Below are 27,809 nucleotides of genomic sequence, written 5' to 3'. Positions count from 1 at the left end.
CTTTTCTTGACAAAAAAAGAAAAACCGTACACATTGGTTTATCGATAGTGTAGCTACACACAGGAGCTATGAACCTACAGTTTATAGACACCGAGGTTGCTGATACAGTCGAGCAGCTTAAGCAGAAATATTTGGAGAGGAGGAAGCAGGTTTGAGTTTAACAACAACTTTAAGTCACACACTCATTCAGCTCGTTTGCAAACTTCAAATGATTTGAAGTTAAACAGCGCATTAGCTAGCATGACCAATATCCTTGTGTAGTGTCCATAGACTGTATATATAGGTAGTGTCACGTTAAATAACACTAACTGAGCTAAAATAGTTAGCTTGTGAAAAAACATGTCCACCGTTACTAACGCTAAATAAGCAACATATTAATATCAACCTTATAACAAATTACGTTCAAATATGTTTACTGTATTAAAAACTTCAGTTAGCCTATATATGTTTTAAACGAAGTTCTTTTATGAATTTTAATTGAACCAACCTGTTGCAGTGCTCGCTTGTTGTCATGACGTCAGATGAACGTTGAATGCCCGCCTGAATGAGCCACTGAAGACTTTTACAAGTTGAATGTGGTCTATAAGCTATCTGTATGTTGGAATAGGCATCATGCTAGCAATGTCAATCGCAGATTCCTTTCCCTTAAACATGTCTTTGTCCTGATTTGTTTTAGTTTCCATCACCAGAAGACATTTCAATTGGAAGAAGTGAAGGTAAGAGCACTTCACACAGGGCCTCCACTTGCTCAGATAACAGGTTATTGATCTGGTTATAGCAATGCTCTAACATGATACAGTTATTGATATTCACTAATGTAGCAGTATAGAAGTGATGAGAGGATATGACTGTATTCGTTATTGCTCCACCCCTCTATTCCATATTGTCTTTTGCTGTGTATTGAGATTTTGGAAGGTACATTGATCTTAACAATAATAGGCTTTGTTTTAACTGAGTCTAATTCAAATCACACTCGTTGGTTTGATCCACATCTGCTTCATAATATCTACCAAACATTAACCTAATATGCATAACATTGCTTTATGTTAACTATTTCAGAGGCAGTACGGCAGAATATGTTGACCAAGCGGCCAAGCAAAGAGTTGAAAAGCTACAGCAAGGCTTTATATGAGCTGTTCGAAGCAGTTTCTAATAATCCTGACCAGTAAGTCAAAAGAGATTAATCCTACAAATACCATCTCTCATATTTTAGTTTTAGTATTATGCCTTGATCAAAACGTTTTGCTATTTTGTATCTAAGGTTTGGCAGTGATCGTGGTCTGCATGGCAGTAATCAGGACCTGAGGGGGGTCTCTGCAGGTTCCCCGCTTCAGTACTCCCAGGCGCTGTTTACAGAAACAGGTGCGTGTGTCACAGCAGTTTGCCAGTCAACAGTGTTTTATTCATAGCAAACTCAAAGTAGCAGCTGCTGAATTAAATTCAGGGTTAACATTTTCTTAGGAAAATCTTTTGAATCCACATTAATGTGATGGCAGATTTAAAGTGAAGGACTTTGCAAGATAATGAATCCTAAAATTGGCCTCACTGATTAGTCCATGTACTTCACTACTGAGTTCTTACAAATACGAATCACTTACTTTCCTAATATTGCTGAAAGATAATCGGATTTCTCCTTTTGGTCTGATAATGACATTGACTTTGACATACCTCTATTATTCCTCTATATTTGTCCAGATGTGACTCTGCCTTCCTCTCTGGATGAGAGCCCCGGAGCCCAGGACAATACGAAAGATGGGGAGATGTGGAGAATTCACAGACTTCTTGACATGAGATGTTCCTCTTCCTTAGTGCTAGAAAACGTGTACCAGGAGATGATGACCATCTATGAACAACTAAAGGTGAAGAACATAATCATTATAATGACAGTGTATCAGTAAATGTGGATGGGAGAACTACGACACAGAAAATGTGAATTTACCGTTTCCTAGTGTGTCTTAAAGAGATACCTACAGAAGTGTGTACCATCTTAAATTGCAGATAATGTTATATTACATGATATTTTGTGAATTTGTTGTGCAATTTCCCATTATTCTATATTTTTGGATGGATTTGGCAACTTTTTATTGGAGATATAGACATACATATGGTAAGATTAGTGTTTGTATGTTTGTTTGTATACAGGCAGAGCGACTAGGCCAGCAGAGGTGGGAGAGTGAGCTGCAGGAGCAAGAGAGAGAGCTGCAGGGGCGAGAGAGAGAGCTGCAGGAGAGGGAGAGAGAGCTGCATGAGCGAGAGAGAGAGAGCTGCAGGAGAGGGAGAGAGAGCTGCATGAGCGAGAGAGAGAGCTGCAGGAGCAAGAGAGAGAGCTGCAGGGGCGAGAGAGAGCTGCAGGAGCGAGAGAGAGAGCTGCAGGAGAAGGAGAGAGAGCTGCAGGAGCGAGAGAGAGAGCTGGAGGAGAGGGAGAAAGAGCTGGAGGAGAGGGAGAGAGAGCTGGAGGAGAGGGAGAGAGAGCTGCAGGAGCAAGAGAGAGAGCTGGAGGAGAGGGAGAGAGAGCTGGAGGAGAGGGAGAGAGAGCTGCAGGAGCGAGAGAGAGAGCTGCAGGAGCGAGAGAGAGAGCTGCAGGAGCGAGAGAGAGAGCTGCAGGAGCGAGAGAGAGAGCTGCAGGAGCGAGAGAGGAGGCTGAGTCAGCAGGAAGAGGAGACTGCGAGGAGGCTGGTCAGGATGGAGGAGATGCTACACTCTAACACAGTGATTCTCAAACCTTTTTCAATAATGTACCCCCTTTGAAAAAAAAATTCAGCCAAGTACCCCCTGATCAGCGCAAAAACAATTGTTAGGGACAAAATGCTTAAAGAGGTACAGTGCAGTGCTGCACCATCAGTGTCTGATTTATTAAAACAACAACCTTGTAACTGAGAAACACTTAAATACTAAATTTCAAATGTTTACAATCCATCACTAAATTCATGGCAAACCAATTTTAACATCATGCAATAACACTAAGACAACATTAGTTGCATTGAACTGATCTTTTTAATAAGTTGTTCAATTTAGTGAGAATCATGGGCTTGTGCTTCACTGAGGATCTTTGTCATTCTGACAGGGAGGCAAACTGCAGTTATTACACTTCGTGTTTTGAAATATGTGTAACTCTGTTCATATAAAACCCACACTGCTCAAACTTCCTTACTTTTCCTAAAATTGGTATATTTATCTTATCTTTTTTTTTCATTAACATAAAATAAATCTCACGTACCCCTAGGGGTCCGCGTACCCCCATTTGAGAACCACTGCTCTAACACACCAGCTGTAGAGGAGGTCAGTAACACACACGTTCAACACAAGGGACGGGTTATATGTTTCTTCACCATCTCCGTTCAACTACAGCTGGGCCATATTTATTTATTTTTATTATTTATTCTACTATTTCAACAATGTAGACAGTTTATACATCTTAAAAACAAACAACATTAGTAGAAGCGGGGGGGGGGCAGAAAGCAAAGCTTATACAGAAGTAGCTCTCCCGTTAGTCATCCTGTTGCAGGATAAAGTCAATAAAAGATACTCACACAGATAAACAGAATTCTATATATACATACACATACATATGTACACACATACATTCACCCATTTCCAGGGTGAAAATAAAAGAATAAAGTCAAACATACAAAATAAATGCCTATAAGTCCATGTTCAGATACCAAGACAGTTTCATTTCTCATCCTATTTTGATGTAAACTGATAATTAAGATAATTATGATAATAGTCATTATCATTCTTATAGTATTTATAATTATGATTATCATTATTGTTATTAGGGCCCGAGCACGGAGTGCTAGGACCCAACGGCGTCCTAGCACGAAGTGCGAGGAACCTATTGTTCTTCGTGGTATTATTATTTTTCTGCTGGCGTTTCCTGTTTTTGAGGCCTTTAGGACGCTTCAAAAGTTGTATAATTTTGCATGGACGCCAGGACTGGTGAAAAATACAATATTCTGGAGTCAATGGGTTAAATATTCCAACCTGCTCACTAGCGCCACCTATCAAAAGCCCATTTCCGAATAAATGTACAAAGTCGCACCGTAACTCCAAATGACCTGACATTTTGCACACATATCCGGGTGGACCTGCTCTACAAATAATCCTCTTGAAACCCTACGCTCCGCCGACATTTTTTTTTTATTAGCATAATATTCAAAACAGTGAAATATTCACTTAAATTTCAATTTTCAGTTTTTCAACACCAAACTTCGTATACAGCATTGATGGAGGGTCAGACACATTGCCATAGAAAATGAGCATGTTAAGACGATAAATATTGCCGCCATGAATCAAAACGTACTCGCGAAAAAGCGGGGCTTAGAAAGAAATGCTCATAACTCATCAACAATGTATCCATATATCACAGATTTTGGTGGATAGGTTCAGTCTGTCTTGGGGAATAGGAACACCAAAGCATTTTCATTTTGGAATATAGGGGACGCCAAAAACACCACCAATGTATAACTCAAGAGCGGATGGACGAATTTTTTGTAATTTTTTTTACACATACTCTGGGGGTGACTACGAACTGAGATTTTAAGTGTCGCAACAAATGCAGAATGTGGGTGTGGCCTATACATTTTTCTTAAATTGCGATAGCATAAAATGAGCTTCGGACGCAAAACTTGGGACACACGTCAGAGCCCACGTCCTTTTCGAGAATGTAAAAAAAAAACGTAACTTTTCCAAAAAACTGCTCACTAGCGCCCCCTATTGTGTGGTAGTCACATATAGTTTCTCAGAACTTCATTGATTTTGGCACAGACATTCCTCATGGAATTCCGGACATATTTGTAAATAGCTTCCATTAGCCCCGCCCCCCAGGAAGTCGGCCATTTAGAATTTTTTTAGTTTTTCATGCATTTTAAGCACATTCTTGCAAACTCCTCCTAGGGGAATGATCGGAAAAATTCCAGTCCAGGACAAGTTCATCCCCTATCCAATATGATGCTAAATAGCGAAGACACATTTTGATAGCTCAATCGTGGAGGTCGTAAGCTAACAGCGAATACACCACTTTTGCCGAATTATATTTCGCAAATTACTCCAAACTACTCGCACATAGGTTTTCCAATATTCACGAAACGCGGTATACACATTGCTCTTATGAACCTGGACATATTTCAAATTGCCTTCCATTAGCCCCGCCCCCCAAAAACGTGGCAATTTTCAAATATGTGCATTTCTCATGCATTTTAAGCACATTTTTGCAAACTCCTCCTAGGGAAATGTTCGGAGAAATTCCAATCCAGGACAAGTTAAGCGCATATCCAATGTCATGCTACATTGAGAAGGAATAGTGCTTCGCTCAAACGGGGAGCTCGTAGGCTAACGGAGAATGTACAATTTTTTACCAATTATATGTCAGATAAGCTACTGAGACCTGCCTGTCTGCCTGGCACATCAACTCTCACACACACAAACACACACACACACACACACAAACACACGCACACACGCACCCACTGTTAGTCCAACAACGCCCTTTGCTGGCGGCATATTCATTACAACAGACACCTATACACTCCCTAACCCTAACCCTAACCCTACTGTTTATTTGTAGATATCTCCTAAAGCCTACAAATAAAGTGTGAAATGTAGGCCTGTTACATATATTATTGAGCCATATCATAGACACTGTTCTGCTTTTTGCACTGACCTCAGCAGCTGTTCTCACTGTAAACATTGCCTCACAATGAAAGCCGTTGTATTAAAAAAGAAATAGCCTAACAACAGGGGAGATGTGATTAGTGAGTAAACAAACGGTAAAGGGCAGAATGACTCGCGCGCGGCTGCTTGACGCCGGGACGACCGGAGGCCCTCCCCGACAGGCGCACAGACGCGAGGGCCCGCTCATCAATGCGCGCACATCTGCGACCGCAGTTTTAATTATCATTGTCATATAATCATATACACTTTTTGTATCTATTTTTAAGTTAATCCAAAGACACAATGACCGGATAAAGATAAAAAAAAATAAACAAAGAACAAAAAACATTGGAAGCCAAAATAACCATTGCATTATATTTTAATATCATTTAATTAGTCTTGCTATCTATAATTGAAAGAAAGACAAACCTCAAAACAACGTGTGCGCTAGATAAAAAACAAAAACTCAGGTCCCATACACACATCCATGTTCATACGCTACACACACAAGCCCAGGAGAGGTTGTCTGTGAGAGGGGGAAAGCTGTCTTGGAAGGTGGATAGCCACAGCAAGCTTGTCCTCGCCTTAAAATGTATTATTCCGGCTGGATCTATGACTCTTTCATTTTTATGAAGCAAATCAAACTAAACTTGTATCATTTCTGTCATGGTTAGTAAGGAGTTGCGCATCACATGAGAGGAAAAAGCAATCAACTGACCAATAATAGATTTTGAATAGCACACTCAAGTCCATGTAATGATTCACTAATCAGCTCAGGCATTGTTGCTGTGATTGCACTGTGCATAAATGAAACGGTTTGTATGGATGTGTCACACAGAAACACCAGCAAGAGCTGAGCAAGCTGCAGGAAGCTCTCCGAGAGAGGAGCAAGGAGAGCAGGAGGCTCAAGGCCAGCTTCGACTCCATCAAGGGGCTGAACGACAGCATGAGGAAACAGGTGAGAAGTGACACATTTAGACCATGATTGTCTGTTTGTTTTTTGTTGAAAACATTAAGGTTTCATAAAGTCCTATTTAATGCTGAAAGGAAATTGACATCAGGGGCTGAAATGTTTACCATGAATACCATGGATAAACTCATGGCTAAATTCATGGTCAAATGTTTGGACCGACAGACTTTTGAGTTTTTTCATTTGATTAAAAGCTCATGATGCAATGATGTAATGTAAAGCGCTTTGAGCACTTGGAAGAGTGCTAAAATAAATGCAATGAACTATTATTATTGTATTATTATGATGGGTCTTGATTTTATGATTTTGTTTAAATGTGCAGGCTTTCTGATCAGTATGGTCGAAAATGTTTTAAAACAAGTTTTGCTTTCAGAAAAATATCAAAAGCCTGCATAATCTGTCAACAGCCAGTCCATTTTTTACTCTATTTTCCATTTATTTCCTTAATTATGTCACCAACAGTCAAATCTTTACTTAATAACAGTTGAAGAAACAGAGGTTCATACCCGACAGTTAGTGCCTTAGGCCACACGAGGGCGCTATGACCTAACTCCTCTCAGAGTTTGAATGATACAACAGTGGTTTAAAATCTGCCAATGATACAACAGTGGTTTAAAATCTGCCAATCTGCATTGTTTTCTTGGTATTAGTGTTAGTTTGGACCTTGAAGTGCTTTTGTTTTTTTGGATTAAGCCCTCTTGGCTCAAAAAGTGAGCTGATTTGTAGGCATTGTTATGAAACAAATTAAGAAATGTGTTTCTAGACTGGTTCTTGCATTGCAAAATTACATTTACTTTTCTTTAACCCAACAGTTGAATGAGATCATTGAACAGAATAAAAAGTTGGAGAGCCAATCCAAGAGGGTGCATGCTAGACTTGAGAACCTACAGGTAAATCTGACAAATGTGTGTTTTCAAAACAGTTTTCTTTGGAAAGCACTTCTAACATACAATTTTAAATGTATCATGATGATCTTAACCATGTGCTCCCTTAATTGAAAGCATGTATTTCCTGTAGCATGGACATATAATTGCATTTAAAGATTTCAAAAATACATATGGTTTCAAGATCAATAATAATATTTTTCTTTTCAGAGGAAATATGAGCACAGCATTGCATTGAAAGGCTGTCAGAAAGTGAGCACAGAGATGATTAAACCATCCCAAAAGGAGAAAACGGCTGCCTGTGGAAAATCAAACAACAAGGTAGTTCAACAACAGCGTGTTTAGACACACACAAACACAAATCACACACAAACTGGAAATAGTACAACTGCCTTTTCCACAAGCTGCACTCACCCTGCCAGCTGACATGATAAATCATAGTTTAAAATGTGGTTCTCATCACACAACTGCTGTTAATGAAGATGAATTGCCAGTGGATACAGTTGAGGTTGGAGCTCTGTCGATACAGCTTCATTTATCATTTTGAAAATGATCTTTCATTTCATTACAAAACATTGTTCAGCTTTTGATAAGCATCTTCAGACTCCCCAGTGGAACCACAGTCTTGATGTGATTTTCACACTGTTCTGGATACACCTGTAGCTGAACTTAAAATAGATACATTTTTCTAGTCCTGTTTCCTTAAATCTTGACTTCTTCTGTGCTCATTGTGACTTCATGCATGACATTTTGTAGAATCCATATCAAGACATATATGACAGATAAAAAGGGTTTAATAAAATTAGCAACTATAACCATAAAAAGTCATAATTTGGTGACAACGTTCCTGGTTTAGTAATTGAACCTTGTTTTGTACACTCATTCCCTTAGGGCAGCTCTAGTCCCACCTCTCTAAAGCTCCAGGCCCTTCTCCTGGACTGGGTGCTTAATGAACAGACGCTCTCATCAGCAGCAGGAAACAAAGAGAAGGGTCTCGGCCACTGTCTGCCTCCAGAGATCGTACTCAACGAGAGATGCCTGAAGGTGGAATTTTACCTTTAGCTTTACTGTGGTCTTTGAACTTTATTACAACTGTATTGCATATTTTTTATGTCCTGACCACAAAAGAGCATTAGAGATGTTTTGTCACAGTCAACTTTGGTTCCTTAGGTGCTGCCATTATTAGCAGATCAGCTTCATCACACTCCTTCATCGGAACCAGACCTCCTTCTAAGCCTTCTTCGACTCATCCTCTGGGCTTTGAGACAGATGGACAGCAGCACACAGGTACAGTGTTTCCCCAATATACAAATAGCGGCGCTGCAGCCAGGTACCAAAAAAAAAGATATATTTTTTTGTATTAAAAAAAGCTAAAAAGCACCCGTTTTGATTGTTTGTTATGTGGATTTGTAGTATTTGTGTTACTGTATGTTCAATAAAGGTGTATTTAGCTAAATCTTGAGACATTGCCACAGTGTACAATTTGTTGCGTTGTTAATGAGCAGTGTTGTGCTAGTTACTGAAAACCAGTAACTAGTTACCATTACTAGTTACTTCATGTCAAAAGTAACTCAGTTACTTTACTAGTCACTTACACCCAAAAGTAATGCGTTACTGTGAAAAGTAACGCATAACGTTTTGGTTACTTGAAAAAAGGGCTCCCATTAATGCCCTTATAGCCTTCATTTCAGTACTGTTATTGCATTGGAGAATAATACAATCTGTTGATCAACTTGACATGCATTATATGCAATCTGGATTGCATCGATATTAGCTGGCTTTCCATTTTTGTATATTCTTTCTCCAGGTAGTTGGAAAAAGTTTTCCGTCCCATATGCCGTGTGCCGCCCGGACATGCTATCATGCTAACTAGCTCCCTGAAAGCGGGTGACTCCACTGTAGCAATAGCCTGCATGTGTTCTCCAACATACCGTGCAATGGCTTTATCGACTTTTCCCTGGATAACAGTCCTTTGGTTAAAATCCAGCCGCTGTTGCTTAGGTGGAGGTGGAGTGGCGTCGGTTGAGTCTCTGTGGTCTTAGCTACTAGCTTCGTCCCAGCATGTTGTTTTTGCAGATGTTTTAAGAGATTTGAATGACTGGTTTGGGCAGTAGATAGGCTCTTTGACCCGACAAGACACAACTTACATTTAACTAAAACGTTCTTTTCTTTGTGCTCGACAAAAGTGAAATAGTGAGAATATCTCCAGGTGGAGAAACTAGACTTGAGCTCCGCCGCCGCCATGATAGTCTTGTTAGTAAACAACACAAACACGCCCACAGCCCGTCTCTGCATGTGACACAGGAAGTATCAAAGTACATTTACTCAAGTACTGTAAGTACAGTTCTCATCTATGTTCGCCTGGCTGTTGACTATATAAAAAAACTAACGCAGTAACGGAGTAACGCACCATGTAGTAACGGTAACTGAGTTACTGCATTTAAAAAGTAATGCGTTAGAGTACTAGTTACTGCCAAAAATAACGGCGTTACAGTAACGTTAGTCCCAACACTGTTAATGAGTGAGACACATCGGAGTTGAGGATCTGTGGGGTTTATTCTCCCAATAATATAATTTACAATTTAAGCATTTAGCAGACGCCTTATTCCAAAGCCACTTACAATGACATTCTCCCGGGAGTAACTGAGTGCCTTACTCAAAGGCACACTAGTGGTGGTGTTCCAGGCGGGATTTGAACTTGCAACCTTCCGATCATCAGCCCACCTCTTTATCCATTAGACCCCCAAACAAATAAAAATAAAAATAATAATTTTAAGTTTTTCTTTATGAGATCTATTTGTGGCGGACGATATTTAATTGTGGCGGCCCGCCACAAATAGATCAATGTATGGGAAACACTGCTGTATGTACTAAGCCTCAAGATCCTTTCTTGTGCTGGCAGACACATAGAAACATATTGGCGGGGCGCACTTCGCACGTGCACACACAGAACAATTCCACGCGCTCCATGCTCACATTTAGCTGGGCCTTAGCACCGCTGCTATGACTCCATCCTAGGGGAAACACTGGGGTAATTATTAAATATGATCAATCTTTCCGGTAAACTTGCCTGCTGCAAAACTAAGTTAAAGGATTGAAGAATATAAAGTACAACAACAATAATAATTGGACATGTGGAGTTTGTTGGCTTATTGTTTTTATAGATTTCACTGAAGAATGTCTGGATTTTACACATAGTAAACATTGTGACGCCTATTAAAATATGACCTAGCTAGATAATAAGTACCACCTTAACCCATAAACTGGAATATGTGCTGCTATGTTATTTATTAGTAAAATAGTTGCAACAACAAAAAGACACATTTTTACTTATTATTTAGGTTGTTGTCTTATAAATAAAATAATCAACCGTTTCCCGGAAAATCGAATAGTCTACAGCGAAAGGGAGCATAAAATGAAAAGAAAACCAATGTCTTCTTTAAAGAAACAGATTATCCAGGCTATAAATCCTGTGGCCTTCACCTTTCCTTAGTTTCTTGGCATTTGGCCTTGCAGGAGAAGAGTGTAATTCTACAGAAAGCTGCTGGGTCCCTTTCACCACATCCTCGCTGCAGAAACCCAACGCACAGTTTTCCTTCAGACCTTCTAGAGACATTACTACACATAGCAGAGGTACACGTCCACTTGAAGCAGGGGATATCCACTCTAACACCACATCTCGCCTCACAGCACGACAGCTCTTATGTTTGGAGGTCCTGTCGAGTTTCATCTTGTGTTCAGATGAGGAGCGTGGTTATCTGAAGTCCCCTGCCTGTCTCTGTGCGTTCAACACAGTCTAGACATGAGGGGAAACAGCCTGTCCCTGTGTGTGTGGCTGTAATAAGGGCCATGAGTCCCTCGAGAGCCCCCCCATGACAAATACTGTAGGCGTTTGTGGCTGAAGGGGTGAGGCATGATAGGACAATTCTGCCCTATTATCCCCTCCCACTATCTTATTGTGAAGGCTAAATATGAGCCTGTGTTGACCCTTACCTTCAGCGCACTGTTTTCCAGCTTTCCAAACCTGGCTATTATCCTATAGCCCCCCCCAAATACTCTACCCAGTGCTTCCGACTTCCAAGCTTCAGTCCTCAGCAGGGAGCTTGGCCCCCTCCCATGTTTGTTTGTCAGACCATGTCATATCTGTACAGTGACATGCTTGATGTTAAACTGGAATCACATGCTCCCTTATTGCTGCAACATGTGTTCACTCTTTAAGACAAAAACCCAACACTGTTGGGCCAAAATGCATTCATGGAATATTTAAAAATCTTAGACTTCCTATACAGTTGTTGGACACTTTGAGGAGAGAGAAGACAGAAAGGGATGTGTGTGTAGATACTTCCAGCTGTTCACTGTTTTGGAGATACATAGATTTTGCATAGTAACTGTTGGGGAAATATTTTCCAAGGCCCATAACTTTGACCCAGTTTATCAGTTCAAACTGTCCTGACTGAGCACACGCACCTCGTAACCTTGGCTGCTGTGCTCTTAGTGTTCTGTCTCCCTGTTCCTGCCTGTTGGCGTCAGCTGATAGAGGTGTTATGATTCTATCTTGTTCTCTCTGAACTAGCTAAATACATGGGTCTGGGGTAGAGTTCTTCAGATTTGACGTGGCAACTCTACCGTGAAGTCAAAACCTCTGGCTCTTGGACTTGTGATGTGAATTCTCCGGCCGAAGCTCCAAATAAACCATCAGTGTTTGACATCAAAGCTCCTGCTCTTCCCTTGTCTCTTTCCTGAGTCGGTGACTCCTCCTGCATTGTTACACAGACGTTTCCCTTACAACTGTGATGATTTATTGGCTCCATTAGTTCTTCGGGGAAGTCTGAGAAGAAGCCCAGTGTTGGATGAAAATTACTCTTGGCAGATGATTTTATATAACAAAAGTAACTGAGTGCAGATGCAGTCATGCATTGTGTGTGTGTGTGTTTCCACAGCATGTAGCACTCTCTGCCACTCTGCGGCGGATAGGAGAGGAAGTATCAAAGACCCCGGCTCAGATAGCGGTGCTTCAGTCTGAAGATCCAGAGCGGCCCCCCTGCAGGAGCTGGCCCCTGTACCGCAGCCCCCAGCCTCACACACGCATCCTCTCCAACCTCATCATCCTCCACACCGTCACGCAAGGTAACGGTACCAAACACAAAAATCCATCTAAAGCTAAAATGCAAACAAATGTTTATTTAGGGTCATAATGCAGGAAATAGGGTCAGAATAATGCATCAGGTAGAGCTAGCTACTATTATGATCTTTATTGATACATACAGTATGTCGATGGCTTATTTTCATAAAGGAATAGAGCTTTGTGTCAGAACAATTTGGAAATTTGACAATTTCCTAGAGCCCAAGGTGACATCCCCTGAACTGTCCAAGACCTAAAGATGTTTATATATAAACATATTATTAGTTAATTAATATTATTAATTTTAAATGATTCGCCCCCCCCCATTCTTTCGGAAGAGAAGGACGCTTTTTTAGCTTCAAAGATGAGATCTGAATTTCTAAGGGGCATGCTTAATTGCTGTGTTGAAACCAAGAACTTATACCTGTTTTAATTATATTTGCTGTTATAACAGACTTAATTTAAGAGATAGAAAATGATAATGAATGTATTAAAGGTGGGGTAGGTAATTTTGGAGAAACCAGCTCGAGTGCGCTAGAATTAAAAAAATACACAGCCGGAAAAAATCTGCCACTTCCTTACAGAGCCCCTCCTCCAACACACACGAACGCGCACATGACCAATGAGGGCACGAGATAAGTTTGTGCACAGATGGAAGGCTGACAGGCAGGTAGGCCATCCAGTTACTTTAGCCGGGCCGGCTAAAATGATTGGTCGTGCTTTTTACAGCGCTACGGCTTCCACAGATGACATTTTTTTATGGATTTTTTGTCAAATCATTTAAGATATTCATTGCTATCGGGATGTTAAGAGCATTCCATGGAATATAACAAAAAGTGTATCTCGAGCCGGTTTCTATAACTTACCTACCCCACCTTTAAGTATTTAAAAATGAATCGTTAATAGTGTCTGTGATCAATGTATGTAATGATGTAAATACCCAATCTCATACATTCAATTGTATATGTACAATTTCAATAATCATAAAAAGAGAAGAGACTTTAAGGAAAAACATGATATGCTTTCCTTCTCTATGCTACGTTTTCTTTATTCTGGATAAAGGCCTTTAAAATAATGTGAAATAAGTTATTTTCATTATTTGTCTTTAGTAAGATAACACTTACTTTATATTAATAATAATTTGATTAATAAAAAAAGCAGGTTATAAAAGAAACATGATCCGACCTACAAAACGTGTGTGTGAATCTGCTGTTAATTATCACTTCCCACTCTGCTCACACCCACCTGTGTAGGTGTGAACGCACAGAAAGAGCAGGGTGTTAGACATGTAAGTGCTGCTTACACATACTTCACAGGCTGTGTAAACATCTCACTCCACATTTTAATCAAAATCTTCCCATCAAAGCTAACACAAGTACATATTTCAGTATAAGTGCAGAGCAAGTGTACCTTGTTGCAGTGCACACCATCTGTAATCTGGGCAAATACATGTTTTGAATCGCACAAGCCAGTTCTGTCAGTCCACCACTGTCTCAACAACAATTGAATGGATAGCCATGACTTCCTGGACATGCATACATTGTTCCCAGTGGATATTTCTATAACTGTCTTGACTCCTTTTGGATGGATTGCAATACATTTTGATACAGATACTCAAGGTCTCCAGAGGATGTATCCTATTGACTAGGTGTCACCGGCAGATTGTTATTTTTGAATTTAAGAAAAACATAGTATGGGAAGAGTCTACAAAACTGGGACAAACACTCATGCTCCCCAGAAGATTCATTGTAATCAAACTCCCATATTTGGAACTTGGTCATGTCTATTTTACGGCTTTTTTGTCTTCTGGAAAACATGAAGCTCACAAAGCTTCTCGCTACTATATTTACCAAATGTTGCCCCCTTGCCTTCCACACTATACATCTTAGTGCCCTCAGTGGGTGCAGCCGACATACCCGCTGATATTTTGATGAAACTCTTCTGAACTGACCCTCCATCTGCTCGTAATGCTTGAAGGGTCTTCAGTATGTCTTTTAAGAGACTATTTTCTGTCAGTCTGCTCACCAGGTTCTCTTTCTCCTCTTCTGTGGATTGACAGGAAACTAGATTCAGTTTAATGGAGAGATGTTTCTTCCCTTTCATATTTGATGGGATCTTACAGATAATGGGTACCATTCTGAGATGGAGCTAACCAAAATCAGCCCAGCATAAAATAGACAAAGCTTTTATCCCATGTGAGGTTGTATAAATCCAACCCTTTCGGACATTTGAAAAGCATTTTCGGAGAACTTCAGAAACCCTCAGAAGTATATGAGGTGATCACAGATCGTATATTTGAAGATGACAGGCAAAGAGGATTCTGGACGCCAAAAGTGAATGTAGAAGGATGGCAAGCATTAAGGCAAATGTACAGTGGTGGAGTGTAAGAAAGAAAGAAAGGAAAGAGCCTTGGATATTAGGGATAAGATGGTGAAAGGGTAGATGGAAGATAATTGTGCTGTTGCAGCTACACACCAACAAAAACAAAGATTCAAAGATTAGATAAGTGTTGCAATGATTACTTGATTAGTCCATCAAAATCCACCGTGGATTACACATTTCCCTTTGTTGTCGGGTCTGACATTTGACATCTCATGGAGGAGTTCCTCTCTCATGGTCGGACAAGACTTTAATTTATAATGAATGATGTCGTCACACTTAGTACCGACTGACCTTTACCCAAACTCTCTTGGTGTTTTTTTTCCTGGTGCGGTCAGACCATATAAACATCATGGTCCCTGGTAGACCCCCGCACATATAACAGCACAGACTATAACAACCCTTGTTGTGCAATTTTTTTTGAACTTTTTCTTTTTTATCTTTAATATCTTTTAATGCATGCTTCTTGGGTAATATTAAGCTGTCTTTGGCTCTTTTCCTGCTGTAACAAATGCAAAAATCCCCTCTGTGGGACGAATAAAGGGATTCTGATTCTGGTGTCCTCTCATTGTGCTTGGCTTCATACTGTCGTTTATTAGCTATTCACCACACATTACATTCGGGCCAAGAAATGCCCTTTCTGTCAAAAGAGACGGGAAAAGAGAGTTATTGTTTAAACAGCTTTTTATATAGAAATAACATAATTTAGCTTGTTTTCTAAATGTAGCACTCTATTACTTGCCAATTCATCAACCATCTTTTTCAGCTGAAAGTCGAGCAGTTAATATAAGGTTGATAGGATCTAAAAACCTAATTTAAGATCTAATCAAGTATGTCTGATAGTAAATATTCCTCTCTCTCTGTCTGCAGCTGATGTGCTAGCCCAGGCTCTGGACAGTCTGCGCACCGAGCTGATGTCTGAGGAGAGCCGAGGCCTCTTCCTCCACTCTGGAGGCGTGCGTGTGCTGCTGTCGATGCTCCGGGCCGGCCGTGGAGGGCTTCACACACCTGTAGACATCCTCATGCAGCTTGCTGAACAATCCCGTAAGTAGATGTTTCAAATTCAAAGCAAATCACTGCCTACTATGCGATTGTTGATACAAATCCACACAACAGTGATAAAGAAACCGAAACCCTCCAGTGCAGGGCAGACTTGACAGTACAGAAATGACTTTTTAGCAGTAGCTTAGTTTTAACATCTCCGTCTTTGAGAATAATTTTGATTCATAGCAGACATCTCAATTGAGTCAAAGGTATGGCTAAATCTCTCCGATGTTTCCGGTTAGGCTAACCATCTTGATGCGCATTGGTGCAAAAGATAGTTCCAGCATTTCTCAGAGATTGGATACTGTGAATATGCTTCCAGCCCGTTTTTACTATTTAAAACCTCATCATATTAAAAATAATCACAGTGGAGTATTTTTGAAATACTTTAAACATGTCTGAGTGTGAACTTGTACACTTCCTTAGGAAACGGCCTGTAGTTGCCGTGGCCTCGAAGCTGCTGTGATCCCTCTTCTAGCCCCGAGATTTACAGACAGTTTTTTGTACGACTATTAACTTTGATTTATACCAGCTCCTCCTTCAGATTGACTCCATATCATCCCCATATAAAAACCACATGTGAAAGGTAACGGTTTGTCTGAGCTCACATCAATCATCGCTGGTCAGGCAAAAAAAGGTTTAGAAGCTGTCAATAAACCTCGGACCTCCACCGCCTCCCGGCCTTTTTTATAGAAAGACAAAAGACGAGAGCACAGCTGCAGGAGGTTCGCGCGGGTTATGAGCCGCATCATTTAGGGTTGCTACGGTAATACGCAGCAGAACCACATGCTGGAGGTGACTTTGGCCGGAGCCGTGTGTGTGTGTGTGTGTGTGTGTGTGTGTGTGTGTGTGTGTGTGTGTGTGTGTGTGTGTGTGTGTGTGTGTGTGTGTGTGTGTGTGTGTGTGTGTGTGTGTGTGTGTGTGTGTGTGTGTGTGTGTGTGTGTGTGTGTGTACCTACAGTTGTGTGTTTTAAGGAGCTGTAAGTCTGGCTAATTAGTGCATTTTACAAGCAGTAATGAGGAGAAACGGGGAAAGGGTGAGGCAGAGGGGGAGAAAGGTTTGCACCTGAAGGTTGCCCATAAAAGAAAACAAAACAAAAAGGTTAAGTTGTACACATAACACATGCACACACACACATGCAGGACTTCTGTGGTCACACTGACAACTTGTATGCACTTCAGTCACATAGCAGTTACACAACACATCTCACAAACTGGCTCTGAAGGATGTCTGGCAAACAGTGGGTACATTAACTACCACACTGCTGCATGCAGTATATTTAACTGTCATGGAAACATATGAATGTGCTTGGTGAGTGTTTGTGTTCTTTCCACGCTGGCCACAGTAATGAAGTGTTTGTTATTTGTTTTCATAGCTTTGCAGTTAAAAAGCCCTCCCTGACCTGTTAAACTACTTTAGGCAAGGACTGTTTACCCATATGTTTCCCCCTATGCTGTAAACCTAAAAAACCACAGGTAATATGTCTGTTTGTGATGTGTGAGTGTGTGTCCATCTCCATCTGTATCTGTGTATCCACATAAATGTAGAATGTAGCACAGAATAATAAGATAAAGCGCCATCAGAGGAAGCAGTATGAGCAAAGGTGCTGCACACATTTGTTGGATTCAATATCGCTGCTAATGAAACAAATAATACAACCTATATGACAATAACCACATGAGTTTTGAAAAGATTCTCACTCAGGTCTGGAAGATTTAAAAACATTAGAGAAAGTTGTTGCAAAGAACGTTATTATTAAAATACACTATTAGCAGATATTTCCCTAAATATTCACTAGTCAGGAAGTTTTAGTTAAAGATGCAAAATAAATAAGAAACAGTTCAAGACGAGGTGAAAGGATGTTATAACTGAAACTGACCAAACTATCCTTTCCTGCCTCATCTTTCATATCAGATTATATCCTTCCTTATCTGAACCTGATCCCATTCTTCTCCGTCCAATCCTGCGCTGTGATTTGATGCCAGCAGAACTTCTGTACCAGCTTAAAAAAAAGTCCCTCTGTGGCTCAGATTGTATTCTCTTACCCCGGTGCGTGGTGGACTACAGTGGAGAGTTAGTTTGAAAAGCAGCAGGAATGTGACTTTAGCAGAAACAAATGTTTGTTTACCAGGAATCCCAAATTGAAGGCCTTCATGAGGTCCACATTTGCTTTTATTAAAAAATGTGCAGCTCCCATCTGTGTGGATAGATGCTGTTGTCCTTTCACTGTTTCATCTCCCTGTGTGTGTGTGTGTGTGTGTGTGTGTGTGTGTGTGTGTGTGTGTGTGTGTGTGTGTGTGTGTGTGTGTGTGTGTGTGTGTGTGTGTGTGTGTGTGTGTGTGTGTGTGTGTGTGTGTGTGTGTGTGTGTGTGTGTGTGTGTGTGTCATCACAGAGTCTCTCTCACCAGCATCTGTGTCCCTGTTCCTGTCCAACTCACTCGATCGTTAAAAGTGTTTTCATGGTTTGCTTTGGCATCCCTGTATTTTCACTGCTACAGTATGTAAATCTGAAGTTGATAATTTCCGTCTTCTCAGAAGTTTTACCATAAAATGTAAATGTGTTGTTCGTTAGAGAAATTGTTTTGATGGTTTCTTTCTTTGCTTCTTTATGTGCTTGTAGGCTACTTAAATCCCTTCCTTGAGGCGTGTAGCTGTGAAGAGTTTTTTCGAATGGCCGCCCAGCTTCTCAAAAACCCTCGTCTGGAGCTCCCGACGCTGGAGAAGCTCTCCGTCCTTCTGCAGAAGCTCTCCACCATCAGGTAGACACACTCATCTGCATACTGTAGATACAACACTCTGAACATGGGCATCTACAGTATACTCCTGAGGAGGATGAACTAAATGCAGGTTTTATTTCTATTTGACGTGTCGACATAGACTGATCCTTATCTGACCTACATAACCTGGGTCATACATTTGACCTCCCTTATGATCATGAAACCTATATTCCCTTACTTTCTACTCTTTGCCATAGATAAAAACAATGGTTCCCTATCTTTCTTGTGATTCCTAAAAAGCCTAAAAGCCTTTCAAGAAAAAAGCAAAGAAAAAACATAAAGTTCTGCACCATGTTTTTTTTTTTCAATGTTCTACCCTGTTGATTATCTCATGACCCCTCACATTTGTGGCCCCTTGTGAGTGTTACACTCCCCAGCTTGTGAATCTGAGGTTACCTACTGTAACCCCAGATTCTATGAGTAAATAGCGCAGCCCTCTAAGGCTATCGCTATTGGGTAATCCCAATAATCCCCCCACTACAAGTGTTTCAGTGCTGCGCCCCTGCGCAGCACTGAAACACTTGTAGTCCACGCCCACCCGCAAGGTGGGCCCCACCCTCGGGCTCCCTTCCGGTATAAATAGGAAGGAGGCCCGGCAATCTGCTCCCATACTAAATAACTTTTCTTCAGCTATTCGTAGAGCCAGTGGGGCCCAGCACTTAGAGGGCTGCGCCATTTACGCATAGAAGCTGGGGTTACAGTAGGCTCTAAGGCTATCGCTATTGGGTTAAGGGCGAAGCATGATGTAGTCTGCGCCCCACTGGGTCCGCCCGGCACTAGAAGCACAGACACACCTGCTCAATAACACCCCCCTGCCTGTTGTGCCATGCATAATGGCGCATCACCGTCCCTGGAACATAGCAAAACATGCCTATCTTCCCTGACGGGGTGAAGGCTGGGAACAATACGTACCGGCCGCTGTGAGAAAGTAGAGACGAAGGTCCCACCTTGCCCAGCGATCATAGAGGGGGAACAGCCGCTCTCTGCGTGTCAGACAGGTAGGAGAGCGCCCAGCTGGATCCCTGACGTCACTCACTCTGACCAGGCACTCCGTACAAAGTGTGTCAGAGGAAAAAGGAACATCCCTCCTATAAGAGGGAAAAAGGGCCGCTCTCCGCGTGCCGATAGGCAGGAGAGAGGCGCACAGCTGGCTCCCTGACGTCACTCACTCTGACAGGACACCCAGTACAGGGTGTGTCAGAGAGGAATGGGAGACCTCCCTCAAATAAAATTGAATACATGAATAGGGGGAAGACCTTAATGCAGCAGTGCAAATGTCTTCCACTGACATTCCTCCGTGCCAAGCCGTGGAGGAGGAAATTCCTCTGGTGGAGTGCTCATTGATGTTCTCCGGGGGATCCACCCCAGAGGAGACATATGCCTGTGACACAGCCTCACACAGCCAGTATGACAGGCGCTGTGCAGACAGAGATTGCCCGATCGAGCGCTCTCTATAGTGCACAAACAGGCGCTGAGAACGGTGACAGGCCGCTGTGCGCGCCACATAGCAAGACAGCGCGCTTACAGGACAGAGGAGATGAGACGTGGCTTCATCCTCCGACCTGTAAGGAGGGGGGAATAAGCCAGCCAGGGTGATCACTCTTGACCTAAAAGAGTTGTGATGACCTTAGGCATGAAGCCAGGTTAGGCGTAAAACAGATGAACTGCCATCTCCTTGGATCCGGAGACATGACGGAGCCACAGAGAGAGCAGACAAATCACTCACCCTTTTCTCTGTTAGAGCCAAAAGTAGTACTACTTTGGCTGATAACAGTTTAAGGGGAACCTGATCAGGTTCAAATGGGGCTTTGCTTTAGTAACACCAAAGCCAAATCCCACTGAGGAGCCAGTGTGCGTGACACAGGTCTGAGTCTCCATACTCCTCGCATACAACGGCTGCTGCGCTCTGCGAGCCCTTCTGTTAATTTCTGATGGAGAGCAACGTGTGTGCGTGCCCAGAACAGCAGCCGCCTGGCTGCGTTCAGAAGCTGCGCAGAACGTACTCCTCCCTGGCGATAGCCGTGGCCTGTTGTCTGTGCAAATCAACACATGTTTGATTGTACAGCAACGGGGCGACTCCCCCGTTCTTTTCCGAGATTTAGAAAAATAGCGGGAGTAAAAACCGCGCAAGACACTGTTCATGGGATGACAGGAGTGTTTCTTGTATCCCATGGAACTGCCGGGGGGAGAGGCTTCTCTGTGATGTGCCGTAATGGTCGTCATGGTGACGAGCCACGCCATCGCTGCCGCTGCCCGTGAGGCAAAAGGGCTGCGAGGGAGTTTCCACACGCTGCATTTCACTCCGTCTCTCATCATGAGGCGTACCCAGAGGATGAGTGGTGTGTGCAGTGCTGTCCACACGAGGCGTTATAACGGTGCTCGTGGATTTATTATGACCGTGTGTAGGAGGCATATCTGGGACAGAGGAATGCCGCGAGCCCTGCAGTTTATAAACCAATAGGTTAAAAACAGCAGGCTTCTGCAGCGAATGAACCACCTCTGGAGTGTCCCTCTGTTGGAAGAGACCCAAGGGGATTATCACGTGACCAGCTGACGCCAACGCCGAGCAGCTGCGTCACGGAGAGGGCTGTGTGGGTTCCTCCACTCGCTGCCGCGAGAGCCGCGCTCTGCTGGCTGAGTTTAATTCCACTCCCAGATAAACGTTTGTCTGAGAGGGAAGAGGACAGCTCTACTTCCAATTTATTATGAAACCCAGGCTTTGACAGATGTGATACGAGATGTACCGTATGTAAAGCGACTTCCTCCCTGGAGCGAGCCAGCAAATAGCAGGTCGTCCAGAGGAAAACACACTCTCATCCCTCCTCTGTGTAGTGGCTCCAGCCTTCTCTACACAAAAATGCGAGGAGCCAGGAAATATCCAAACGGCAGACAATTGTCTGGTCTGATATTCCCTGAAATGAGAATACGCAGGAATTTCCTGTGTTTTGGGATGAGGGGTACGTGGAAGTATGCATCCTTCAGGTGGAAGTGAACCAGTCGTCCTGGTGAACACATTCCAGCACCTGTTTGATCGTCAGCATGTGGAATACCGACAGATCGAGGATGTCTCATTGCCCCAGTCTTTTTCGGGATTAGAAAAATAACGGGAGTGAAAACCCCTGATTTTCCTCCCTTTGAGGAACCCTGGAAATATCCTCTTTCAACAGGAGTTCCAGCAGCTCGGATTGGAGCACAAGACATAGCTTCTGGGAGGACAGGAGTGTTTCCTGTATCCCATCCCATTGAACTGTGGGGGGGGGGGGGGGGAGAGGCGAACTGCAGGGTGTATCCTCTGCTGATCAGCCTGCTCATCCATCTGTCCATCAGACCCACGCGCTGCCACTCTGAGAAAAACTCTGAGAGCGGGCGCACACGCTCGAGATGTGTTTTTTTGGTCGTCATGGTGACGAGCCACGCCAGAGCCCCTGCCGCCGCTGCCCGTGAGGCAACCCAAGGTGGGCTTGGACCGAAAGGGCTGTGCGGGGGCCTCCACACGCTGCGTCTCACTCCGACTCTCATCATGAGGCGCGTACACGCTCAGGGGATGGATGGAGGTGTGTGCAGTGCTGCCCACATGAGGCGTTATAACGGCGCTCATGGGTTTATTAAGGCCGTGTGTACAAGGCGTATCTCGGACAGAGGAATGCCGCGAGCTCTGTAGTTTATTAACCAACAGGTTAAAACCAGGCTTTAGCAACGAGCCCTGCTGGCTATTAACCGACAGGTTATAGGCAGCTGGTTTACACAGGGCGTGAGGCAACCCCAGGTGGGCTTGGACCGAAAGGGCTGCGCGGGGGCCTCCACACGCTGCGTCTCACTCCGACTCTAATCATGAGGCGTGTACACGCTCATGGGATGGATGGAGGTGTGTGCAGTGCTGCCCACATGAGGCGTTATAACGGCGCTCATGGGTTTATTATGACCGTGTGTAGGAGGCGTATCTCGGACAGAGGAATGCCGCGAGCTCTGCAGGTTATTAACCGAGGTTAAAACCGGCAGGCTTCTGCAGCGAGCCCTGCTGTCTACTTAATCAACAGATTAGTGGCAGCCGGCTTAATTAACGAGCTCTGCAGTTTGGAGCCAGCTGTACATGCTGGCGAATGCCATCCGCCTGTTCCGTGGCCGTCTTCATGGACTCCACCATGGCGTGGAACTGGGGTCCGAACAGCCCGTCCGGGCTGATTGGAGCGTCCTGTAGCACTTTTCTGGCCGTCTCCGTAACAGACGCCTGCTTCAGCCAGAGGTGGCGCTGGATCTGTGTCACCCACGCGGAAATCCTCGCCTGGAAGACAGCAATGGACGCGCACAGAATGAGCGCCATGCTGGCCGCCTTGCTGATTTCCTCTGCCTCGGTGGTGGACCGCTCTACCAGTGTCACCACCGAGTTGGAGAGCAGCACGATGTTATTCGCCGCCGCGCTGTGGTGACGGAGAGGGGGAAAGCATGTTCGGCCGCCAAGCTGGCACCCTGCTCCGACTCTGTCTCCCCCGTCCGGAGGAGAGGAGGGAGGGGAGAACCGAACGGTGAACCGTGGAGGGAGGCGGGGCAGGAGTTGCTTTTCTTCGGACTCCTGCCCGGCACTCGGCCCCAGGGACACGAGGCCCCGTCCGCGGGCTCGTAAGCCTGGACAGGCCAATCGTCCTCCTCGGCCACAGCAGCAAGAGCGTCCGCTCTCCGCTTCCTGTCGCCCGAGGGGAGACGGGCGCAGTGTGTGCATGCTACCTGCTGGTTTAGAGCCGCGTACGCGCGCTCTGACCCCAGGCAGGATTCGCATTCTGTGTGCTGGTCATAACTCATTATGAACCCAGAGCCACATGAGGAACAATCACGGACGCAGTTGTTGCTCATGATGATTCTCAATTTGCTGTGCTTCAGTAACTGTGCTGGTTTTCTGAAGAAAAGAGGGAGCAGATTGTCGGGCCTCCTTCCTATTTATACCGGAAGGGAGCCCGAGGGTGGGGCCCACCTTGCGGGTGGGCGTGGACTACAAGTGTTTCAGTGCTGCGCGGGGGCGCAGGGGGATTACCCAATAGCGATAGCCTTAGAGGGCGAAGCCATATACGAAATAGAACCATATGATTGTTATGTCAGCACAATCTTTCAGTTTGTTGTGGTCATAAGAAATCCACACCTTCACCATTTCCAACAATCTTTATCGTGAATCTAGCAATGCAAATGTTGCTCTTATAAACTATGAAGAAAGTCCGTTGACCTCTTTGGTCCAGATTTGAATATCTCAACAATGGGATCGACATATAATCCTATACAGACCATAACAGGTTTAATTATGATGAGTACTAATAATAACGCTAGTGATTCCTCTTCCTGTGTTTGACATCCATTTAACCCAATCAGTTGCACACATATCAACTCAAAGCAACTTAAGTATAACTCTAGCATTGTTATTACTGGATTTTGTCAGACATTACAATGATAAACAATCTTTTCTTTTCACTAAAATAATAAAAAAAGTCCTCCATTTGTTGAAGGTCTTGCTGTTGGTCAAAGCTGGTGAGCAGCTTGTCTCTTAAATGTGAAAAGCTGGTCAACCTTCAAGGTCAGCCCTCATTAAGTGAGCCTGGGCCAAAATTCTTCCTCACATCTGGGCTCACCCCCTTCACTATAATCAGCAGCAAGACGCAGGAATAGGTTGGGTTTTAAGGAGTTGTAGCATTTATTCACAGACAAATAGATTGAACAAATGCTGCATTTCTACATTAAAATATTTGAAATTGCTTACCTCATACTCACTGAGCTCTCTATCTATTTAGCCTAGCACCTGTAGCATTGAATGTGTACGAACTAGGTGCTCTTGAGCGGAAATGATCAATAGTCACTTGAAAAAAAAGGCGTATTTTAAAGATGATGATATGTATCGATGCTTTTGAGAATTTGTAATCGTTTAATAGATCTGTATCGCTCTTGCTGACTCATGGGACTATGTTTTCACAGACTGTCTTTGGACTGACGGGTTGTTGCGTATTTCTTTGATTTTGTCCAGGAAGAACCGCCGTCTGTTTGAGCGGTCCTCCCTCCACCTCCAAATACAAGAGCTCAATCACAAAGCCAACCACACACACAACTTCCTCTGCATCAACCTCAGGTCCATCCTCCACAACCTCCAATAACACACACACACACACACACACACACACACACACACACACACACACACACACACACACACACACACACACACACACACACACACACACACACACACACACACACACACACACACACACACACACACACACACACGTGTTTTATGCTCTAGTATTGGCCTTAACAACCCAGGCCTCCCAGTGAGGATGAAGGTGACTCTCTTTGTGTTTCAGTACTTCAGCATGTTTCTCGGTCTTATTGTTTTTCTATCCCACAATGCTAATCTGATGTCTTGTCCTCTGTTCCTTCTGTGATTGTCATGCTTGCCAGCGAACTTAATGGGTGTCTGATGTGCTCAGAGGAAGAGAGGCGGTGACTGGGAAGCTTTTTAATGACAATAAACAAAAACAACTGAAGGACATTAAGACGGGACTGCATATGAAATGCTGGGATCCATGTGTTTTTTATAAACGTGTCTTATTTGTTTATTCCAGAGCATGGGTGGGTTAGTGGGAGTAATGGGCTCAGTATGGGACACACTGGTGGTGTTGGGTGATGGAGGAGATTGGACGGACTGGAACAATTACGGACGATATTAAAAACGTTCTCGGAAGTGTTCCAATTTAAAAAGAGTGCATCCAATTTTTTTTAAGGCCACTACAGCATCTGAATTCCTGAATTAACGGCGGGCTTGGAAGGGCTCAGTCATCTGTGTGAAATTAACATTGTATAAAAATGTATTTATTTTGTGAAAGCGCAAATTGTCAACCCTACCATATAGTCTAGAAAATTAGTTTTTTGGGCCAAAGATATTGTGATGTTATCTCCATATTGTCCCGCCCTAGCTACAGCCAATGATTTTCATGGTCAGTTAAGCTGTCAATTATGTTCTTGCATAATCAATGAATTTCTTGTTTTACATTAAGTCAGAAATAACATAGCAATAGCATTTTGAATGATATTAAATCAATCAAATTAAAAAGCATTGTTTATTAATTGACATAATATTGTTACACTCAACCTTTTTTTTAGTGGGAATGCTGATACAGCATTCCCACTAACTGTTATTCTACGCACGAAAAGTTTATTATTATTATTCCGCCGACTTATTTTGGCCCTCTTCTCCTCCCGCATTGAACATCGTAGAAACTCCGTTCAAACATCAAAACGTTCAGCTCAGTCGGGAATCAATGGCTATTACTTTTCTCATTCATAACTTTCATAATTCCAGAGATACATCCCATAATACATCCCATTTTTAACCATTGAAGTCAATGGAGAAATTCTTCAACTTCAACAAATCTTCATGCGACTTCAACTGCTAACTGTTCATTCATACTTTCACTCAGAAACCTCATTCTAACTTTAAAATGTTACACATCTTTCTGACATTATTCGTCTAAAACAACTTTTAAATCTGATTCTTACTTTTAGAGATATTACACATTGTTCAGACCTTGTTTTAGAGGTTTTCTTCAGATTTTAACATTAACTAGAGTAAGTGAAGTCACAGCTTCTACAGCAGGTAGGAAATCTTGAAATTTGCCTTCATATATATTTTTTTTATTTCCCAAACCCTACATTCCTGAGACATAATTTTTCATGACAAACGTAGGAAAACATCTCGTAGCTTGAAAAATGACAAATAATTAAGCAAAACAATTCAACAAAATGCCTCTTGAGGGCATGAAGTGACAAAAACGTTCAACATGCCTCCATTAAAGCCCATTGTAATTTCAGGCAGATACTTCCTCACGGTAGCAGCCGCACACCTTTAGTTAGTTAAACTGCCAAAAAGGCCACATTATTAACCCGAAACTACACAAAAATTACACTTCAGATACTCAACTTCCTTGACATGCTTCACGTTTTGAAATTTCACAGATATCTGTTACGGTTCTTCCACAAAACGTTCACATGTAAGAGGTTCATCTCTCATTCAGAACAATGGAAACCTGTGATCTCTGCACACCTCGTTAGCTCAAATATAAACACCTGTGTAATGGAACACGATGATGTCATCACTCCAACTGACATGCAGCAGACTTCAACAGTCCAGCCGTGAAGACATCTTCGGGACAGTTTTGAGATTTCTTCAAATGCCGTTGCCATGGCAACACAATGCTCGCCTTGAAACACGGTTTTCTCATAACTTCAGTGAAAATACTCCAAACAGCTCAGAACTTCACAGGTTTGATAACGATGCAGCCATCAACGCATCTAAGCGTAGTATGGGGTGTCATCAAATGCCCGGGCGATGCCTGTGCCCTGTGGATCAGAGCGATTGCTCTGCTGTGATTGTTCCGTCAGAAATGCCTGTAGGGGCCCGACAGCCTCCTCCTCAGCCGCGGGAGCAAGACAAGCACAGGTAAGCAAGCGGACCAAGCTGTTTTGATATGATTTAACTGAAGTATGTGGTAGTATTTGAAAGGACTTAACATTTACGTGTTTATAGAAAGTACTATTGATAGGTAATTACCATTGTATTAGCCTATTTAAAGTTGACTCGTTACATTTTGTCATGAAAACTAGCGATAGCTAGCTAGTTTGGATAGCGCTAACGTCTTCCCTTCAAGGGGTCTACATCTAGTGTTGCTTCTACAAGCTAGCAGATAGCTGTCACCTTTGAATCTAGTATTTTTCTTGCTAAGCGGTTTTGATATAATACATGACTGACTTATGTGGTTTATGGCTGAACTTAACGTATACGTTAAAGAAACACTATTGCTATTTAGCCATTTGTAAAACGACTGGTGTTGACGTTAGTGCTACACTTTTCAGTCATGTTGATTGACCAGCGTAATTTAACCAAACGGCCTTTGTGCCCTGTCATGTGGCCTTTGTGCCCTTAAAAAAAATGTGAACGGGAAGGCCA

At 42.9% G+C, this 27,809-nt stretch overlaps 1 protein-coding gene across 2 annotated transcripts; it reads left to right on the top strand.

Annotated features, from left to right (window-relative positions):
- On the top strand, positions 1 to 25,860 carry LOC117560109 (coiled-coil domain-containing protein 138-like). Of its 2 annotated transcripts, none has more exons than XM_034236882.1 (14): positions 1 to 149; positions 677 to 716; positions 1,060 to 1,165; positions 1,262 to 1,362; positions 1,696 to 1,859; positions 6,491 to 6,610; positions 7,435 to 7,512; positions 7,717 to 7,827; positions 8,398 to 8,550; positions 8,677 to 8,793; positions 12,447 to 12,633; positions 15,878 to 16,051; positions 18,673 to 18,811; positions 24,831 to 25,860. In XM_034236882.1, exons 1-14 carry the CDS (start codon positions 69 to 71, stop codon positions 24,955 to 24,957), a joined length of 1,698 nt encoding a protein of 565 aa, XP_034092773.1. In that variant the 5' UTR covers positions 1 to 68; the 3' UTR covers positions 24,958 to 25,860. The 2 variants fall into 2 exon arrangements, with proteins under 2 accessions (XP_034092773.1, XP_034092774.1); XM_034236883.1 differs by having other exon boundaries at positions 24,782 to 24,960.
- The last annotated feature ends 1,949 nt before the right edge of the window (positions 25,861 to 27,809 follow it).

The sequence above is a fragment of the Gymnodraco acuticeps genome, unplaced genomic scaffold (genome assembly GCF_902827175.1).
Source record: "Gymnodraco acuticeps unplaced genomic scaffold, fGymAcu1.1, whole genome shotgun sequence".
NCBI lineage: Eukaryota > Metazoa > Chordata > Actinopteri > Perciformes > Bathydraconidae > Gymnodraco > Gymnodraco acuticeps.
The sequence above is the reverse complement of the archived record's forward strand: the minus strand, read 5'-3'. Positions and strand labels throughout refer to the sequence as shown.